This window comes from Oncorhynchus keta, chromosome 14 (genome assembly GCF_023373465.1).
Source record: "Oncorhynchus keta strain PuntledgeMale-10-30-2019 chromosome 14, Oket_V2, whole genome shotgun sequence".
NCBI classification, from domain to species: Eukaryota; Metazoa; Chordata; class Actinopteri; order Salmoniformes; family Salmonidae; genus Oncorhynchus; species Oncorhynchus keta.
In genome coordinates this window covers 26,290,131-26,310,683 of record NC_068434.1, presented here as the reverse complement: position 1 = coordinate 26,310,683, position 20,553 = coordinate 26,290,131, and the positions used below count along the sequence as shown (strand labels likewise).

The 20,553-nt window shown below is 40.3% G+C and overlaps 1 protein-coding gene across 1 annotated transcript; it reads left to right on the top strand.

Moving 5' to 3' along the window:
• Nucleotides 1-2,040: 2,040 nt before the first annotated feature.
• LOC118393128 (transmembrane protein 233) lies at nt 2,041-17,538 on the top strand. The gene is made up of 4 exons (XM_035785465.1): nt 2,041-2,086; nt 2,182-2,378; nt 16,400-16,534; nt 16,664-17,538. The coding sequence occupies exons 2-4, from the start codon at nt 2,190-2,192 to the stop codon at nt 16,673-16,675; spliced, it is 336 nt and encodes a 111-aa protein (XP_035641358.1). The 5' UTR covers nt 2,041-2,086; nt 2,182-2,189; the 3' UTR covers nt 16,676-17,538.
• The last annotated feature ends 3,015 nt before the right edge of the window (nt 17,539-20,553 follow it).

Below are 20,553 nucleotides of genomic sequence, written 5' to 3'. Positions count from 1 at the left end.
AATGGATTGATTTAACCTCCAAAAGGTGTAGCTACATAAAAAGTAAAAACGTTGACATAACATGACTAGTATACTGTGTGTCAGATATAAAGGGATTGCAGCCTCTCCATAGACTACTTTCAAGGTTAGGAAACATTCAAGCAATTGAGTCATTTAGATTAACTAGCCCCAATGTGTTATGCATCCATATTGGAAATGTAAGCATAACGGAAAAGTATATTTAAAGTAATCAAAGTAGTGATTCTTAGGTGAATTGCCATTAAGTTACTCTTCTGAGCCATTTACAATGGGCAGAGGCACACAAACATCATGGTCCATAACTTGTCCATAATCTCCCAACCTCCAGCACCATGGGGCTTGTTTGAGTAGTAAGGCTGAAGCACGCGACTGCTGTTGAAAGTCGAAGAGTGAAGTCGGAGGAGGTGCATCTGTATACAGCCAAAAGTCAGACACTGATGTAGTTTTCCAACAGCAAAGCTCAGTGCAACATGGCAGTGTTGCCATTGTTTAAAAAGGCTTTTACTTGTAATGTGGAAATAAACATGTCTCCAACCCCATATCACACACTAAATATGTGCGTAGCCTACATTATACTGTCAATTGGGGAGAGAGAGCCTCAAATATATCCACTGTGAATTGCAGCAAAGTTACTTCCTGTTTCAGTCATGTTTTTGGTCCCATTCACATGGGTCAAACAAAAACACAAATAGTGCCTCCCACGATGCAGGCGATGGCTGCAAGTTGCCGCTAGTGACGAGCAACTGAAGAAAATTTAAATAGACTGCAGTCGAAACTTCAGGACCTTTTATCACATGGTTGTTGTAAAGTTCATGCAGTCGACATGTATGTCACGCCCTGATCTGTTGCACCTGTCCTTGTGCTTGTCTCCACCCTCCTCCAGGTGTCACCCATCTTCCTCAAACCTACCAGTGGTTCCTGGTGCACCATGTCTTTGCTATAGTCCCTGTTTTCTAGTTTTGACCGAGCCTGCCTGCCCCTGAGCCTGCCTGCCTGCCCCTGAGCCTGCCTGCCTGCCTGCCCCTGAGCCTGCCTGCCGTCCTGTACCTTTGCCTCTACTCTAGATTACCGACCTCTGCCTGACCTGACCCTAAACCCGCCTGCTGTTCCGATGCCTTACACTCTCTCTGGATTATTGACCCCTGCCTGCTTGAGCTGTTTGCCTGTCCCTGTTTAAAGAATAAACTTTTGTTTCTTCAACACTGTCTGCACCTGGGTCATACCTTAAAATGTGATAATGTAGGTACAAGTCAGACAATTTATATCACCACAGTGCAACACACTGAAAGTTGGTCATAAGTAATCCGATCGAACGCACCCCGTTGCCTCACTCCTATCCAATGTTGTACGTAGGCCGTCATTGTAAAATTAAAATTTGTTCTTAACTGACGCCTAGTTAAATAAAGGTTCAATAATAAATATGCTCTTATGAAGTAAATTACAGTGCATAGAGAATGGTGTTATTTCTATCAGAAAAAAATGCAAATATTTTGATGGCTTTCTTACATTATCCCTAATATTCTGAACTCATTCTCTCCATATATTCTAGTGAGTCTGTGGACAACATTCAAACTAAATGGTACTCTGTATTTAAAGGGATGGCTTCAGATAAATGTACTGAAAACCCTATTGAATGAAAACTCCATGAGAAAATCTGTTGCCAGCAAGTGGGAGAGTTTTCAGCTGTTGAATTACATGTATTCAATGCGTGCAAGGGAACCACGCCTGCAAAGCCCATTGAGCACCTGCACAAGGTACGTCTGAATATCAACTACTGAGAAGTGTGTAGGAAAGACGTGCGTAAGAAAGGCCTAATTAACTCAATTGGAATCGGGCCCTATGTGCATGCCTTAATCTACTTTCTCTTCACTTTTTCTGTCTTGAACTCTGTTCATCTCACTTTGTTCCCTGTCCCTCCCTCTCTCTGTCCTCTAGTGCCCCTCCTCTCTCAGAAGAAGGATAGTATTCACCCCTGAAAGTAATTAGGTAATCTCTCATATCTGGCTGGAGCCCCTAGTCTGCTTCAGTCTTCTCACACCTAAGACAGTCTTAAGACACTCGTCCCCAGGTAGGGTTTTTCCTCCCATACATTGGCTTACTTTTTTACCTGGCTCTTCTACTTCCTTTCTGTCCATCTCTGACTGACCAGTGTGACCTGTTTAGCCGGTCCAATGTCTCCAGGGACGCCCCAGCCAACAGAGGTGAAGACCAAGCAGCTGCTGGATGTGAGTGCTGACCACTTGGGGGGCAGGGAGGCCCAGGAGGTCCCCCCTCTGAAGAACTATGTCTACCTGACCATCCTCACTTGCTTCTGCCCAGCCTGGCCTGTCAACATCGTGGCTCTGGTCTTCTCTGTACTGGTGAGTCTGATCAAGAGTTGGGTCAATGATGTCTGCCTCTACCTCAATGTTGGTCAAGAATAGAGTACACGTCTCATCTTTAGACAGGCAAGTAAAGAGGATGGATCAATGATATGTGACCTCTTATCTCTGGATACTGTTAAGGTATTGAGGACTGGTTATTTTGACTGTGTTTAAAAATGTTTGAGAAACACTGATAATTTTATTAGCAGTATGTCATGAGTGAAATCTCAGCCATGACAACTCTTCATGGTAATTTTGTGTCACAACAGTTTATTTGAAATTATACATGCTGTTCTGTGTGATGCACCTGTCTCAGTGCAAGTGTGTCAGTGGTGTATGATCACTGAATGGCTAATGAGTCAGTGTGCCTGTGAAGTTCAGTCTCATGAGTTACAAAAATAGCCTGTCCACCTCTTTGAACCTCCGTCAGCGTCACACACGTACACATAATGCTGACGATGTGTGCTCGGTCATGAATGGAGCTGAAGTTCAACTCCAGGATAGGATATATGTCCACGACTTTGTCAAATCCCAGATGTGTTGGAGGGTTAACATTCCGGGAGAGTTTAGACAACCAAAGTAAATGGACACAGATCCACTGGGATTTTTGCCCATTCTTCAAGGAAAAACTGCTCCAGCTCCTTCAAGATGGTTGGGTTCCGCTGGTGTACAGCAATTTAAGTCATACCTCAGATTCTCAATTGGATTGAGGTCTGGGCTTTGACTAGGCCATTCCAAAACATTTAAATGTTTCCCTTTAAACCACTCGAGTGTTGCTTTAGCAGTATGCTTAGGGTCATTGTCCAGCAAAAAGCAAACCCAACACATCTCATCACCTTCTTGAGTGAAACCTGTTTCAGTCTTCCAGAGATTTCAGGTTTCACTCAAGAATTTCCCTGTATTTAGCGCCATCCATCATTCCTTCAATTCTGACCATTTTCCCAGTCCCTGCCGATGAAAAACATCCCCACAGCATGATGCTGCCACCATCACTGTGGGGATGATGTTCTCGGGGTGATGAGATGTGTTGGGTTTGCTTTTTCCTTGATGGCCAAAAAGCTCAATTGTAGTCTCATCTGACCAGAGTACCTTCTTCCATATGTTTGGGGAGTCTCCCATATGCCTTTTGGCGAACACCAAACGTATTTGCTTATTTTTCTCTTTAAGCAATGGCTTTTTTCTGGACACTCTTCTGTAAAGCCCAGCTCTTCGGGGTTATCTTTGGTCTCTTTGTTGCCTCTCTAATTAATGCCCTCCTTGCTTGGTCCGTGAGCTTTGGTGGGCAGCCCTCTCTTGGCAGGTTTGTTGTGGTGCCATAATCTTTACATTTTTTAATAATGGATTTAATGGTGCTCCGTGGGATGTTCAAAGATTCATATATTTTTTTATAACCCAACCCTGATCTGTACTTCTCCACAACTTTGGCCTTGACCTGTTTGGAATGCTCTTTAGTCTTCCTGGTGCCGCTTGCTTGGTGGTGCCCCTTGCTTAGTGGTGTTGCAGACTCTGGGGCCTTTCAGAACAGCTGTATATATACTGAGATCAGATCATGTGACACTTAGATTGCACACAGGTGGACTTTGTTTAACTAATTATGTGACTTCTGAAGGTAATTGGTTGCATTAGATCTTATTTGGGGATTCTTAGCAAAGGGGGTGAATACATATGTGTCACGGTTTTCATATGGTGAAGGAGAGTCGGACCAAACTGCAGCGTGTCGATTGCGATCCATGTTTATTTAAACAAACGTAAACACGACTAAACACGAACACTACAAAACAATAAACGAAACGAAAACCGAAAACAGCCTATACTTGTGTCAACTAACATTGAACAAGGACACCATAAATATGGTTCCCAATCAGAGACAACGATAAACACCTGCCTCTGATTGAGAACCACTTCAGACAGCCATAGACTTAACTAGAACACCCCACTAAGCTACAATCCCACTATCTACACACCCTGGCCTGACCAAATACATGAAGAAAAACACAAAATACTACGACCAGGGTGTGGCACATATGCACGCACAACTTTTCCGCTTTTACATTTTTTCACTTCACCAACTCCAGACTATTTTGTCTATGTCCATTGCATGAAATCCAAATAAAAATCAATTTAAATTACAGGTCGTAATGAAACAAAATAGTATGGTCGTAGCATAACATTTTTTGTTCCCTGTAGGTATGAAATGAATATATACACTGACCAAGAGTATGTAGACGCCTGCTCGTCAAACATCTTATTCCAAAATCATGGGCATTAATATGGAGTTGATCCCCCGTTTGCTGCTATAACAGACTCCACTCTTCTGGGAAGGCTTTCCACTAGATGTTGGAACATTGCTGCGGGGACTGGTTTCCATTCAGCCACAAGGGCGTTAGTGAGGTCGTAAACTGTTGTTGGATGATTAGGCCCGGCTCGCTGTTGGCGTTCCAATTAATCTCAAAGATGTTAGATGGAGTTGAGGTCAGGGCTCTGTGCAGAGCAGTCAAGTTCTTCCACACCGATCTCAAAAATAATTTCTTTAGACTTCCAGCAATGGCGAAGCTCTAACAAGACGTGTCTGCATAGCGCCCTTAACCCCTGTTTATTCTGCTTTTCACATTATTGCCACATTCCTTATGTATCTGTTTTATAAGGGATTCTAGCTTTTCTACATTTAAACGGCCATCAAAATCGTATTTTTATTTTTATTTTTTCCATCTTAGACAGAAATCGATGTTTCTCTTGTCTTTCTGTGCCATGTAACGCTCGTCTCCCGTTAGTTCTGGGGCTTCTTTCGAGGCATTTCTCCCCATTCTTAATCCTTACCGTTACTAGTAGCAATGTCTTTAAACACTTATCTATGCCTTTCTATATAATTTTAAATTCTATGTGCGTGCAGTTCTATAAATTTGTAATTTACCGTTACTTAGTTACTTCTATTTACTATCCTGTCTGCCTATGTGTGTGTTCCTTTAAAAATAATCAGTATGTATTTTCCATCCTGTGAACCGCGTCCATAGAAGACTTTTGATCGGACAATAACATTTCACCCATAGGATATTCCTTTTGGGACTTTCAACGTAAAATGTCTCAAATCTCACTACTCTAGACTAAGTTGACCTCTCCTGTGAACCACGTCTATAGAAGACTTTTGATCGGACAATAACATTTCACCCAAAGGATATTCTTTTTGGGACTTTCAATCGTTAATGTCTCGAATCTCACTAATCTAGACTAATCATTCCTTATCATTTGATATTAATTTCTTTCAGCATTGTACAGGTTCATTTATTCTGTTCGCCTAGAATTACCCTGCCTTCTCACCAAGCCTAATTTATCCTCACCTGTTTTAACATATCTATCTGCTACTTTCCGCAGTCAGCTTCCCATATACAGATAGACTATTAGGTAAATACTTTATTTAGGTATGTTTATTGAATTATTGGCCATCCTATTTGTACGGAACAAGCGTCCTAATTCTCCAATGCGTACTATATCACTCCTTAATAATCCTTGGCTTGCAAAACCAGGCCGTATTAAGATCTAGTTTATTTGGTGGTAGTGCACCTTACCTCAGGGTCAATTTCGGACCCTGCTTCCTTTTTATCGATATCCTGGTTAATACCCCTGGTAGAAACCCATTTTATTTGTTCGGAATATTCAAGCACCTATTATTGATCAAATTCAACTCCTTTATAACATTTTAATCAATAAATATCCTAAATAATCCCTCCCAAATTTGAGAATAAAGGCTACTTTACCTGCTGCCGACTGGGATAAGCATTGTTCGTTGTATCTAGTCACCCTTCTTGTCCTCTGTGATAATACGCAGGCCTGTTTCAATTTTAACCTCAATTCAGAGGTCAGGTCTTTAGTAAAACGAGTCAAAAACTTGTCCGTGCACGATTTTTCAGCGTATTACCTTCAGATAACAGGTAGAGTTGTTTCGATCCGGCTCAAAGGACCAAATTGATAGAGGAATTCTAAATTCCTTTATGTTTTAATTGCCAAAACCAATTTCGCACTCGTTTCTAATTCATTAATGAGGTGTAAGTTCATTAATTATGCATGAAGTAGATCGAGACCAGTCTTAAAAGCCAGGTTAAAGAGCGTTTAATTCCAGAGAGTACTAACTACATACACAGATTTCCACAGGTTATAAACTCAAAATGACATCATCAGTTTCCCATGATAGCCCCGTAGTTTTTTTGTTTAGGTCCGGAGATGCTTTCTACTCCCCTCATAAACCAGACATTACAACCTGTCTAAAAGATATACTTTTCTCTCACCAATGGAACAAAACCCAAACATTCTTATCTTGTCTGAAAAGCTTTTTCTCCCCCTTGACCTTCCCAAGAGGCAGACAATCAAATTAGTTCTGCTTACATTTTCAGTAACAGCTTAACCAATAACTTTTACTTTTCATATCATAACATAATAGTATTAGAATATCAATGGTTCTAATCAATAATGTATACATAATTAATCATCTTAACTACGATTTCCTCTAACACTTTCATAAAATGTTAAGGCGTTTTGACATGGTTTACCTGTTCATTAATAGTGAGTTGGAAGTTAAAACATATATTTTATCGCCAAAACAACGGATGCCCAATCTAGCAAAGCCTCAGACGAGGCATGGAAAAGTGTCAACCTCTGACTGCCCTTCTTCAGCCTCGACGGATGCTAGCTTGGAATAAGCACCAGCATGGTCCAGAATGGAGATGGACAAGGGTGTAACAAAAATCCAAGAGACACTTTCTGAACGCCTCCGCAAAACTGATGTGCTGGTCAATGAACTCCTCTAAGACCAGAAAGTCAAAGGGAGGAGTGACAAAGTTAGTAAAAGACCATGCTGACCACCAGGCTGCCATCCAGGATGTCCGCTAGGACGTGAATCAAAAGTGCAAGAAGTTGGAAGACGCCATCTCTAAACTCGGGTAGAAATTAGATTCTTACGAACATTTCCAAAAGCGCTCGAATTTGTGATTTCAAGGTTACCCGGAGGCTGTAGAAGGAATGTATTCCCAAAATTCTGGATCTACCCCCTTCAAATCAAATTATATTTGTCACATGCGTGTAATACAATAAGTGTAGACCCTACAGTCAAATGCTTACAAGCCCTAACCAGAAATGCAGTTTAAAAAAAAGAATACCTTAAAAATATAAGATAAATAAGAATAAGAAATAAAAGTAGCCAATAATTAAAGAGCATCAGTAAAATAACAATAGCGAGGCTATATACAGGGGTACCGGTACAGAGTCAATGTGCGGGGGCACTGGTATCGAGGTAATTGAGGTAATATGTACATGTAGGTAGAGTTACATGTGGGGGGGGGCATGCAAATATTCTGGGTAGCCATTTCATTAGATGTTCAGGAGTCTTATGAACATGGAGATGATAAAACAGGAATGTTGCTGGCTTGGCAGATAAGGCGAGAGGAAGCTGGTGGAGATATTAGCTGTATTAGGCTAACAAATAATACAGTTGTTCAGGGTCCTGAGGTAATTAATCTAGTCTTTAGGGGAGTTTTATGAAACACTGTACAAGTCTGAAGGGGATGCCCCTGCCACAATACATGAGTTTTTGAACAAACTCAATTTACAAGCTATAACTGATAAGGATAGAGAGTACTATGAGAAAGAGATTACATTTGAGGGAATTAGGGAACCCATTTTCAACATGGCTGGGGGGAAATCACCTAGGTTAGACGAATTCCCTATTGAATTCTAAAGATCCTTTTTACCCAAACGAATCGAGCTTCTTTGAGATATGTTTAATTATGCCATAGAGACAGAAAAGCTCCCAGACACACTTGAATAAGCACTGACCACAGTTTTGTTCAAACCTGGGAAAGATCCTCTGCTTTGTGGGTCGCATAGACCAATAACTTAATTGAACACTTCATATAAGATTCTTGCAAAACTCATAGGTCTTAGACTAGATAAGGTTCTTCCTGACTTGGTTGATATGGACCAAACAAGCTTTGTAAGAAACCGCTCATCTCCTGATAATATCAGAAGATTATTTAATATTATGCATTATATAGAGAATATCCAAGAGCCTGTACTGGCAGCTTCATTAGGTGTGAAAAAAGCTTTTGACTGCATAAAATGGACCTAACTGTTTGAAGTTTTACAGAGGATGAATATTGGACCTAAGTATGTAGGTCTGATTAGATTACTGTGGAAATATCCGGTAGCTCAGATCCTGACTAATGGAAACATTTCCTCACAGTTCTCCCTATCACGTGGCACAAGACAGGGTTGTCCCGCTAGTCCTCTCCTTTTTTCTTTGGCTGTAGAGCCACTGGCAGCTTTTAGATCTCATCCATCCATCCATGGTGTTCGTATAGGAGTGCGTGAACATCTGGTCTCGCTATATGCTGATACATTATTTCACTCTGAGCATTAGTTGACATCCTGAAAGAATATGGTACCTTTTCAGGGTATAAAATGAACATATCAAAGAGTATAATTATGTCTATTAACAGGGCAGCTATGCAGAAACCAATCTTAGGCCAGCTGTTTTCTTGGAGACCTCAGAAAATGACATATCTCGGATTGCAAATTATTTCTAAAATTATTAAGACATATCAAATGAACTATACTCCACTTCTCAAAAAGGTTGGGGAAGAATTGGATTAATGGTGGGATCTACCAATTTCTCTTACTGGGCGGGTCAATTGTGTAAAGATTAATATATTACCAAAATTCTTTGGTACCTTTTTCAAACTTTTTCCTTTCCTATTCGCAAAGTTTTTTTCAAACAAATTAATTGGAAGGTCTCTTCATTTCTGTGGAAAGGGAAACCCCCCAGAGTGAAACTCACAACTTTATGCGAACCATACTCAGAAGGAGGACTTACCCTACCTGACTTCCAGTTGTATTACTGGGCATCTCAGTTAAAGGCTGTGTGGGTATGGCAAAATACAACAAGTTCACCCTCTTGGAGACAGATAGAGGAAGTAATATTGGCAAATATATCTTACATTAGCCCACCTAAAGCTTTGATAGGTCTCATAAACAACCCTTTCATTAAAAACACTTATTGATTGAAATCCATAAACAAACAGAAGGGTATAAATCTATATATGAACAAACACATTTCTATAATAACCCCATCTTACCCAAACCCCTGAGAGATGCTATTACATTTTCTTGTTTCAACAAAGGAATTAAAACATTTGGTCATCTGTATAGAGAAGCTGAACTACTATCCTTTCAATTACTGGCATTTCATTTTCAGTTACCTCAATCTAATTTCTTCAAGTACCTACAGGTTAGGCATTATATTGCCACTCAACAGGGAGGTAGGATTCAGTCCATGAGTAAACCTATAATTGATCAACTGTGGCTGGAGAGTAAAGGAGTCAAAGGTTGAATTTCTTACGTGTACTCTGGTCTTCAAGGTCTGTTGGGGAACGATGACGCTCTGAAGGCTTGCATGAAGTGGCATGATGACCTTGGTCTCATTGTTGAGGATGAGAATAGCTATTTTTAGATGGTCAGCATCTTTAATTTAACACATGGCACAAATTGATGCAATTCAATATTTTACATAGGGTCTACTTTACACCAGAGAGACTGTATAAGATTTTTAAAAATTAAATCTACATTTTGCCCAAGGTGTAAAACACATTTAGGTTTTACACCTTGGGCACATTTATGCATATGTTTTTGTCCTGCCCTGAGCTAGGCAATTATTGGAATAACATTATTCAGATCTTATCACAGGTCACTAAAATTACTGTACCACTAGATCCTTCCCTTATTCTTCTTGAAGATGATTCTGCAAAACCAGATTAATTAAATTGGCGGTCATTGCAGCCAATAAATGCACAGCTATTTAATGGAAGAGTGACACTCCGCCAAGCAGATTTGGTTAAAACTAACATCCTATATTCCATCTGAAAAAATGACTACAATTCACGTAATGAACCCTTTGAATTGAATGAGGTCTGGGGGGACTTTCAGCAGTTTCTAGAGATGTCACCTTAGCTGCCTCATTATTTTCTTTCTTAATGTATTATTTGTTTTTGCGTTGATAATTTATTTTCTACATTGAATGTGAGAGTCATTCTGTTTAGTTTTTGTTAATCATCGACGCTAATACCAGTAGATGGGAGGGAGGGGGGTGTTAATGGGTTGGGGAGGGAAGGGTTTTGGAAAGGTGACATCATATTACAGTGCCATGTTGAAAGTCACTGAGCTCTTCAGTACGGGCCATTCTGTTGCCAATGTTTGTTTATGGAGATGGCATGGCTGTGTGCTCGATTTTATACACCTGTCAGCAATGGGTGTGGCTGAAATAGCCGAATCCACTTATTTGAAGGGGTGTCCACCTACTTTTTGCCATGTAGTGTATACTGTATATATTTTTGATTAAATACTGAATTTGGCCTTTACTACTACAGCCATTAGAAATGCATTGAATAACACGTTCATAAATGGCAAAACAGTCAAAACTTAATCATAAGGAATAAGGTTTTGAAGTGTCTGTCCTATATCTAGGAGATATATGTATATAGACACAGTTAACCCCTTTTTTTTGTTGTCACAAAACTACTTTCATACTTCCATATTTTAAAAAAATGGTACCTGGTTACCTTCAGACGTGGGTGACCACATTTAAATTAAAAGACCCAAATGTGGGACAACAAGATGATTTTGCGGGAGATTCGCGGGATAGTGTAACCTAGACATTAATATTTTTTCACACACAAAAATCTTCCTCCTACACCAAGCCAGCTAATGGAAGCACGCGTAGTCTACTCTGTAAGGACTGGATCACACCGACAGCATCATTGCGTAAAAGAGTGTGCAGCGTCATCTGTATATGTATGCAACAAAAGTTCAACATTCACCTTCTGCTACCATGTCTGTCAAGACGTCTACGCGTACAGTTTGACGCACACGTTCAGTAGATTAAACATATGCACCACACAGAACGCATTGCAACTGCCTCTGCCTGCTGCAAGGTAAATGCAGCGTTCCATTGGAAATGAATGTACTTATGGTCAGTGGCGATTTTAGCATGCAAATCTTGGTGGGGCAATCAAACAAAAAATGTGGGATGCATGCCAGCAAAGCCACAACACAACACTAAATAATACATTAATTTCACTATAACTGTGACAAACAGTACCCACAAACTGTTAGGGCCTACAAAAAGCTATCCCAACAGCAGAGTCCCAACACCTTACCACTGCTACACCTGGCTTTCAGCGGAGCCTTATCTGGCAGTAAAAGAGTTCATTCAGCCTCATTTACTGCCTTTAAAAAAAACATAGCCGATATGGCTGACTTGCTTAAAAAAATGTGGTTTCTACTGACAATTGAGATGTGCAAACTATGGCACAAGGGGATGACAAGTGGATAAGAGGCAATCCATAATTTTGATTAAGACATTAATGAGCAAGCGAAGACGGACGTAGTCAATATAACTATTTCTTCAGCACTTTTGTACAGCAACAGAATTCAGAACATGGGCCGTTCTTACAGTATTCTCTCTGTACACCAAGTCAGAACTGTAGGATAAATACAGAGGGGATATAAATAGACAATGAAAGCTCTTACAATATTCAATGATTACATTTCTCTAAAACAGGTTATAGGCTACATGTGCACCACCAAGTTAGAACAGTAGTGAAAATTAGTGAAAATGTGAAAAAGTGAAAATAGACCAAATTATTAGGGTGAGGCACATTGCACGCCGTTTGGGTCTTTGAGTGTCAAAAGAGATACATGTCATATAACACTATTTGACACGTTAAATAAGCTTTTCAATTGACACATTAAATAACACAATTCTATTGTAGAATGTTTGTGTGCTGAATTTGCATGTGCAAGCCAAGCACCACCACTACTATCGGTAGCACTGTCGAAGCTGTACAAAAAGAAGCACACACCGGCCACGAACAATGTGTTTACAATACCGCGTTGGTTAAAATAGACCAAATGATTAGGGTGAGGCACATGGGCTACTAACAGCTTACTACACAACATACACTTAGTGTTACTTTCTTAGCTACAGTATATATATCTCCCTGGCATATAACATAATTTATGCAGCAGCATACAAGACATTTTTGGACTCACCTTGTGAAGGTGGCGCGGGAGTCCTTTGTTTGCAAATTTTGTCATAAAAGTCTGGCATTCTCTGGATTTATGGTGGGAACTCTGGGAAAAAAACACACAGCACTCCATTGAATAGCAGGCTAACGTTAGTGGTTGCTTTGCAATGCCTGCAGTTAGCCACTGATTCTTTACAGATTACTCATTTGTTGAATTTGCGATTTTCAACTTGTGTAATCTTTATGTCCAATGGCCGATGAGCACCGATATGTTTTATCTATCATTTATCTTCATTATTTCTCTTCATATGACAAGGATTTAAAAGGATGTGCTAGTAGATTGTCGACTTAATTCATGATGATGACTGCGAGCTAAGACTTTAAAAGTAAGATCTTGACATCCTCAGTCCAATCAAAGCTACTGTACATATAACATGATTTTACGTAATTTTATCTGTGGCCAATGACCTTGAGCCTTCTTGGAAGGGCACTTGTAATATAACTCTATGGCAGGACCCAAAGGGCTAAAATGTTGGATGTCTACTCTTACTAAGGACTTAAACTGAGTGACAGAACACTGAGCCAATCATGGCGCAGTGCTCCTATTTTCTGTTGGCTCGTCCCACCACCACAGAAGCACGGAGCTAGGCTGAAACACCTGCATTTTGGAGCTGACTTACTCAAGAAAACAAAAAGAGACCATGTGTGTATGCAGCTTTATTAACTGTCCCACCTGCCCTGAATGATGGGTCGCCACTGCTTATGGTGTACCAAAATGCAATGAAGCTGTCGGTGTGATCGAGGTGTAACGCCTCAATCAAACCCACCCCGACAGCGTCATTACATTTTGGTACACCAGAAGTACATTCATTTCCAATGGAAAGATGCATTTGCCCTGCAGCATTGCATTGCAGAGGCAGTTGTAGTGCATATGTTGGATTTAACCTAAGGTCCTTCTGTAGCTCAGTTGGTAGAGCATGGCGCTTGTAACGCCAGGGTAGTGGGTTCGATTCCCGGGACCACCCATATGTAGAATGTATGCACACATGACTGTAAGTCGCTTTGGATAAAAGCGTCTGCTAAATGGCATATATTATTATTATTATTATAGTTGATCAGGCTGTTGATTGTGGCCTGTGGAATGTTGTCCCACTCCTCTTCAATAGCTGTGCGAAGTTGCTGGATATTGGCGAGAACTGAAACACGCTGTCGTACACGATGATCCAGAGAATCCCAAACATGCTCAATGGGTGTCATGTCTGGTGAGTATGCAGGGCATGGACGAACTGGGACATTTTCAGCTTCCAGGAATTGTGTACATGGGGCCATGCATTATCATGCTGAAACATGAGGTGATGGCGTCGGATAAATGGCACAACAATGAGCCTCAGATCTCATCACAGTATTTCTTTGCATTAAAATAGCCATCGATAAAATGCAATTGTGTTCGTTGTCCATAGCTTATACCATACTGCCCATACCATAGCCCCCCGCCACCATGGGGCACTCTGTTCACAAAGTCGACATCAGCAAACTGAGCACCATACACGTTGTCTGCCATCTGCCCGGTATAGTTGAAACCTGGATTCTTCAGTGAAGAGCACACTTCTCCAGCGTGCCAGTGGCAATGGAAGGTGAGCTTTTGCTCACTGAAGTTGGTTATGACGCCGAACTGCAATCAGGTCAAGACCCTGGTGAGGATGACGAGCACGCAAGTGAGCTTCCTTGAGACGGTTTCTGACCGTTTGTGCATTAATTGGTTGTGCAAACCCAGTTTCATCAGCTGTCCGGGTGGCTGGTCTCAGATGATCCTACGGATGTGGAGGTCCTGGGCTGGCGTGGTTACACGTGGTTTGAGGTTGTGAGGCCGGTTGGAAGTAGCCCAAATTCTCTAAAACAACATTGTGGTAGAGAAATTAACATTAAATTCTCTGGCAACAGCTTTGGTGAACATTCCTGCAATCAGCATGCCAATTGCACACTCCCTCATAACTTGAGATGTCTGTGGCATTGTGTTGTGTGACCAAACTGCACATTTTAGAGTGGCCTTTTATTGTCCCCAGCACAAGGTGCATCTGTATAATGATCATGATGTTTAATCAGCTTCTTGATATTCCACAACGGTCAGGTGGATGGATTATCTTGGCATCAAAGAAAGCTCACTAACAGGAATGTCAACAAATTTCTGCACATTTCTGGGATCTTTTATTTTATTCTAGGACCAACACTTTACATGTTACATTTATATTTGGGTTTAGTGTAAATAAGCTATTTATATTTTGGTTCAGTGTAGATAAATATAAATAGCTTTGGTTCAGCGTAGTTAAGCTATTTCAACTATTTAGCTCTGTGATCAGAACTGAAGCTCAGTTTAACGTAGAACAGATGGTTCACCTTTTGTAGGCTACGTCTGAATAATGTAATGTCACATTTCTGGAGTAGACAATATTTCATTGATAAATATAATACAAAATACATATCATAAATATATTTTTCAATGGTTTTCACCTTTTCTGGACATGAGTTCATATTCCCAAAGTAGCCATACAACAAATTGCCATGTGCATGTCTAATTTAATTGGGCCTACAGGTATTAAATGGGCTTTTCATTTCCTGTTTTTGCTCTATGAATATAGTAGAATTGAACAGGTGAACAGACAGTTGATACACAATTGATGCTTTGCATTGAAATGTGCCGGCTACCACTGTAAGTAGGCCGACTGTAGTTTTCATATTTTTCAGAGTAGACAATGTTTCAGAATTCGCAGGCAGTGCAACATATTTAGGTTTGGGAAAAAGTAAATGCAAAACGTTATTGAAATCAAACAGTGTGCTTACAGGTTGACAACAATTTGCAATTGTTTTGTCTTTCAGAAACAGTCAGTTAGACTACATCAAATATCACAGCAAAAGAAAACATTCTCCAAAAACATTTGATACACTTTTCCATGACTATTTCCTTTAGATAGTGTCTTAGCCTAGTTCTAATACTTACAAAGTATACAGCAAATAAGGACATTATTGTCACCATAAAAGGTGAATGGTGGGCAATTTTTAGGCGGAGTTATAATGCTCGTTCACGCGCACAGTTTTACAACAGGTCTGATTTATAGGAAAAATGCATGGGCTACTTATGGTGTGCACCAAGTTTATTAATCTCAATATTGTGTGCATGGGCAGGCTTTTCAGAAATGGTGCAAGCAGATATCTAGTATAAAATGTACGCCACGGTTTTAAACGAGGCCCCGAGTCTGACAAACAATGCTGCAGCTCTGCCACTTTCCACAGCAGATGAGGAAGGCAAACAGGCAGATGTGGTAAACAGATATCTCTTTCTCAAACAGACTGATTCTGATGGATTTATTTTATTATATTAATTAGATCGACTTAATGATCCATTAAACCTCATGTGTGCCAATGGCAGCTGTTGCAGCTTTGTGGCTGTGAGAAACAAGATGAGGAGCACATGACACTGAGTAATCCACAGCACTCTGACAAACCTTAATATAAACATGAATTTAAGATGCCACAGGGACAGGGTGAGAAACAGAGAAGTGTACTGATCAGTGCCAGAAGGGTTTCCCATAGAAATGATTGAGTGTTTACAGGTCCAGTCCAGCCTTTTCATCTGACTCACCAATGATACAGCGTCACTCTTCCCTCCATTCGTAGTATTATGATCTCTTTAACTGGTGTGTCACCCTCTGAATCTCTGGCTAAATATTAGATGGTTTATTGGCTGGGATGAAACCTACCTGTATCTCCCCAGTGTCCACGAATGGTGTACACAGTTAATTGATTAATAATTATAAAAAACTTTTTTACACCATTTATTGATGAATGGTTCTAATTGTTTAAAAGTGATATTTTCTGCTGCTCTGCCTCAACAGTACCCATTGTTCTTGTCCTCCTGCCCTCTCTCTCTGTTTCTCCCTCTCCGGTCTTCTGAAGTCTCAGAACAGTTACGATGAGGAGGACTATGAGGGTTCCGCGAGGCTCGGTAGGAAAGCCTTTCACATGGCGATAGCCTCCATGATCATTGGCCTCTTGATCATCCTGATCTTATCCATAGTGCACTTTACCACGGTATGATTACAACCATCAGTGTACCTGATTCCATACTCACAATAATGTTTTTCTTGCTTCATTTAGAATTATAGGGAGATCTAAATAATGAACTATTTTGTGCTTTTCTATCTCTGTTCAATTCCATAGAATGCTGTATGAATGCTGGAGGATGAAAGATGGCAACATTCACCAGGAGTGATCATCTCCTGGGGAAGGATCCTCTCTGGGCACTTTCATGATCAGACCAGACATTCTTCAGAGCATCGTCTGCTGATCGGGCTTGAGCCTTTGAATCCTGGGATGGATCATCTTGTCTGTATTCTTATTATGATAACCCTCACATCAGTTTACTTTGTAGTAAAAACAGAAAGCAACATTCAGCGGTCTTATTGTAATGTACAGTATGCTGTTGGCCGCATCTGATGGAACATGCAGTCTATGGAACCAACCCACAGATCATTTTCTGACATGAAACTTAAAAAAGCATTATATTGTCAGTATTGTATAGTAGCATTTTATACATTTTTTATGAATGCTTATTGTTTATACATACCGAAAACACAAAAGTATTGTACACCAGCCTAAAGGTCAGAGGCAAATGAATTCAGATGGTTAAAGGGGCATGATTCCTGTCATTCATTTCTATGTATGTATGTTTTTCATTTTATAGATCTTGACAGAGTAAAATCTATGTAGGGTTGTTTAAAGGACAAGCAGTTGTTGATGCACTGAGAGCTTGCACGATCCTAATGAAATGTGAACACAGATAGGGTTCAGTACAAACATGCCATATACCCTGTGGTGTTCTCCTGTATCATAGCCTGATGATGTCTTACAGCTGCTCTGTCTTATATTTTATCATCTGATGGAAAAATTATAAAAATGAAATAGTACTGATGAATGTAGAATTTACATATGTATTCATATTTTCTTACTTTTACTATGGAACTGAAATGGATGTTCAGCCACTTGTGGTAAAGAACGTGTGTGTTGTATTCCAATAAATGTTGTGCAATTTTAAAGTTAGCGTTTGATTTTGACATTCTACCTGCATGACCTCTCTCTCTTTCTCGCTCTCTCACACAGACACACACAAGCATACATGCACTTATTCATACACCAAGAAGCCAAAAGTTAAAGCACTGATGGGTGAGATGTTTGTTTGGCTGATTGCCTTCCTTACACCCCCCTCACGCCCCATGTCCCACATTCCCACGTATCCTTCACAGCCTTTGCAATCTGCAGAGTCTGGAGGATCCTGTATTCTGATATGTAATAATATCATAATTAAAGGCTATAAATAGAGGCCTGGCACTTATAGCTGGTACCTTAACGATGGCTTCAACAACCCAACATCCCTTAGTCATTATTTGGATGATGCAATGGTGGTGGTGATGAAGATGGTGAAGATGAGAACGATGATCATTAATCTTTTATTTAATTTCAGTCAAGAATTTAAGGATTCAACATTGAGCAGTGCACAGCAAACTGAATCCATGCACAAAATAAGAACTTTTTTTACACCTCAGGGTCAAAACTGTAAACTGTCAACAATTTTGTTCATTTGTATGATTGTATGCAGTGCTCCCTTGTTAAAGAAGTATTGGTCTCAATAGGATTTCCTGTTTAAATAAGGTTAAAAAAATTAAAAATACAAACCTGCTAAGACTGCTTTTCACACCCCAGTCTGAGTTTATCTAAGTGGGTACACTTTTTGGAGCCTCTGAGGAAAGCTTTGAGACTGGTTTCCCAGTGTATATTTTGGTGTGGCCCAGTTGTGAGACGGTGAAACTGGATAGCCGTGTGAAAGCATTAGAGGAATAAGTCAACCTGCAATGGTTGATCAGGGATACCGAAGAATATCTAAATCAGGAGTCATATGTGTAAACAGACCATAGAGGACTCTAGTTCCCAAAAGTCTGTTTTAACATTGGCAGCCCCATTGAGGACTTTCACCATTTTGAAGTAGTCAGCAGGTGGGACTTCCTATGGGTTAAGAAATGATAACATAATTCCATCCAGGTCATCAAAAGGGATCAGTCAATTAATTATACTTGTAAACAAACATTTCATAACTGCAGTTGGTAGTAAGTCGCCAACCTTGGCGTTATACCTGTTCAAACAACACACTCCACTATGCACCCTTTCAGTTTGTTTACCAACTCATAGAAGTCATAGAGGAAGAAAATGTACTACTTTAAAATGGAGATGGCCTCAATGGTGCTGGCCATGCTCTCAGAGATGCCATAATGGGACAGATACAATGTTACGTCGTCCAACTATATGAGACAGACATGTGATATTAGTCTTCTAAAACTTGATTGATAGGTGCCAAAGATGTTTTATCAGTGTAAACCCCACTTGCACAGCATTTCCATATGATTTATTTTAGGCTATTAAAAACTTGATTCAATGTTACTAAAAATAAAAGTAAAATGTATCTATTCAGTATGGCTAGGCTATATGCCAGGGGTCTGTCATGCCAAATAGTGTCCCCCTCTATGTGGTAAGGAGAAGGAGGCCGTTCTGACCGAGATGCATGCTGGCCATTTCGGAGTGAAGCGCATGATTGCCAAAATCAACCTACGTTTCTTCTGCCGGGGAATTGTCAAGGAGGTGGACAGCTGGGCAAGTGAAATAACCTTTTGTTTATCAATCACATTCTATTATATCTGAAGTTATTATGATTTGGTAAGAATAAAGTAATCTTCTCTCTAACACTTTAAATGTTATGGTGGACCTCATTGCACCCTTCACGAAATCCAGGAATGGCAACAGCTGGTGTCTGATGGCGACCGATCACTTTACCAAGTGGGTGAAGGCAATACCCATTAAGGTCAGGAAAGGAAGAGAATGTGCTTAACTCTAAATCCCTTCTGTAACCCATTAAAAAGGGTGCTTGGAACTAAAAATAAATGTTGCTTTGTATGATACCCATCAATGACGAGACTAGCGAGGCCACCTCCAAGGTGATGGTGGACTTCTTCAACACCCACGGTTCTCCTGAGGTCATCTTGAGTGACCGAGGTCGTGAACTCTGGACAGGTATGGATGTCATAGGTTATCTTCTGTCACCAATGGTTTGTTTTATTTATTTTTTACACATTCCATGGTACATTATCAGACATTTTTCAATATCTTACATTGTCAATAGATATCGCTTTCCTCCCTCCAAGTACAATGCAATTGTATATACAATTATTGTATATGCTGTAGTCTTTCAAATTTGTGATCGACTTAGTGTTGTTGTTTGTCTATTGCTATGTTTGTATAACGTATTTTCAGATCACTGAAACCCCACCTGATGTGGTGGAAGTTGTCGAACCAGATCAGAACGCCTTTGAGTACTACCTTCAGGCACAGACTGAGAAGGATGTGGCGGTTTTTGACCAGGTAAAAATGATTGTCTGCTGTTAATTTATTTTCTGGCCCTCCAAGAGATATGTAAGAAATGTATTTGTAATATGAAATATAATTGCATGTATTTCTGTCATCAATCAAGGTGAGACTGAACATGGACAAGATGCAGGAGAAACAGGAGAGCTACCGAGCAGAGTCAAGAAGGGGATCAAGTGCTATGACATCCGGGTGAATTGCTTGGTTTGGAAGAAGGATGAAAGGAAGGTGTGACCTGGGAAACCTCGCTGCTCTTTTGCTCCTAGCTGGGGTCACCGTCTGATAAAGTGAGCATAAAAAATATCCTCACTATTTGTATTTGCACACAAAATAACCTGGAGCTAGTTTTAGTTTCCCTAACACTGACATTGTTCTGTCTTCCTAGGGTTACCCGAGTGGAAGCAAACAATCTTCTGCAGTTGGACAGTTGGACGGTCGACCACTGGAAGCATTGACGCCCTACACTTCAGTGAAGCTCAACAGACAAAGTATGTTAAGCTTTGGTTGACATTTGAGAAAGCAAGAAATGGTAGTTATGCTAAGCTTATAAAAATGTACCTCTTCAATTTACCTCTCCTAATGACTTTAGGACCATTGACTGTCCGAGCCACCCAGGAGGTATCCCATCCACCAGAACCAGC

Coding starts and splice junctions, on each gene's coding strand:
- LOC118393128 (XM_035785465.1), top strand. CDS start 2,190: ATGTCTCCAGGGACGCCCCAGCCAACAGAGGTGAAGACCAAGCAGCTG. Junction 2,379..16,399: donor CTCTGGTCTTCTCTGTACTG/GTGAGTCTGATC, acceptor GGTCTTCTGAAG/TCTCAGAACAGTTACGATGA.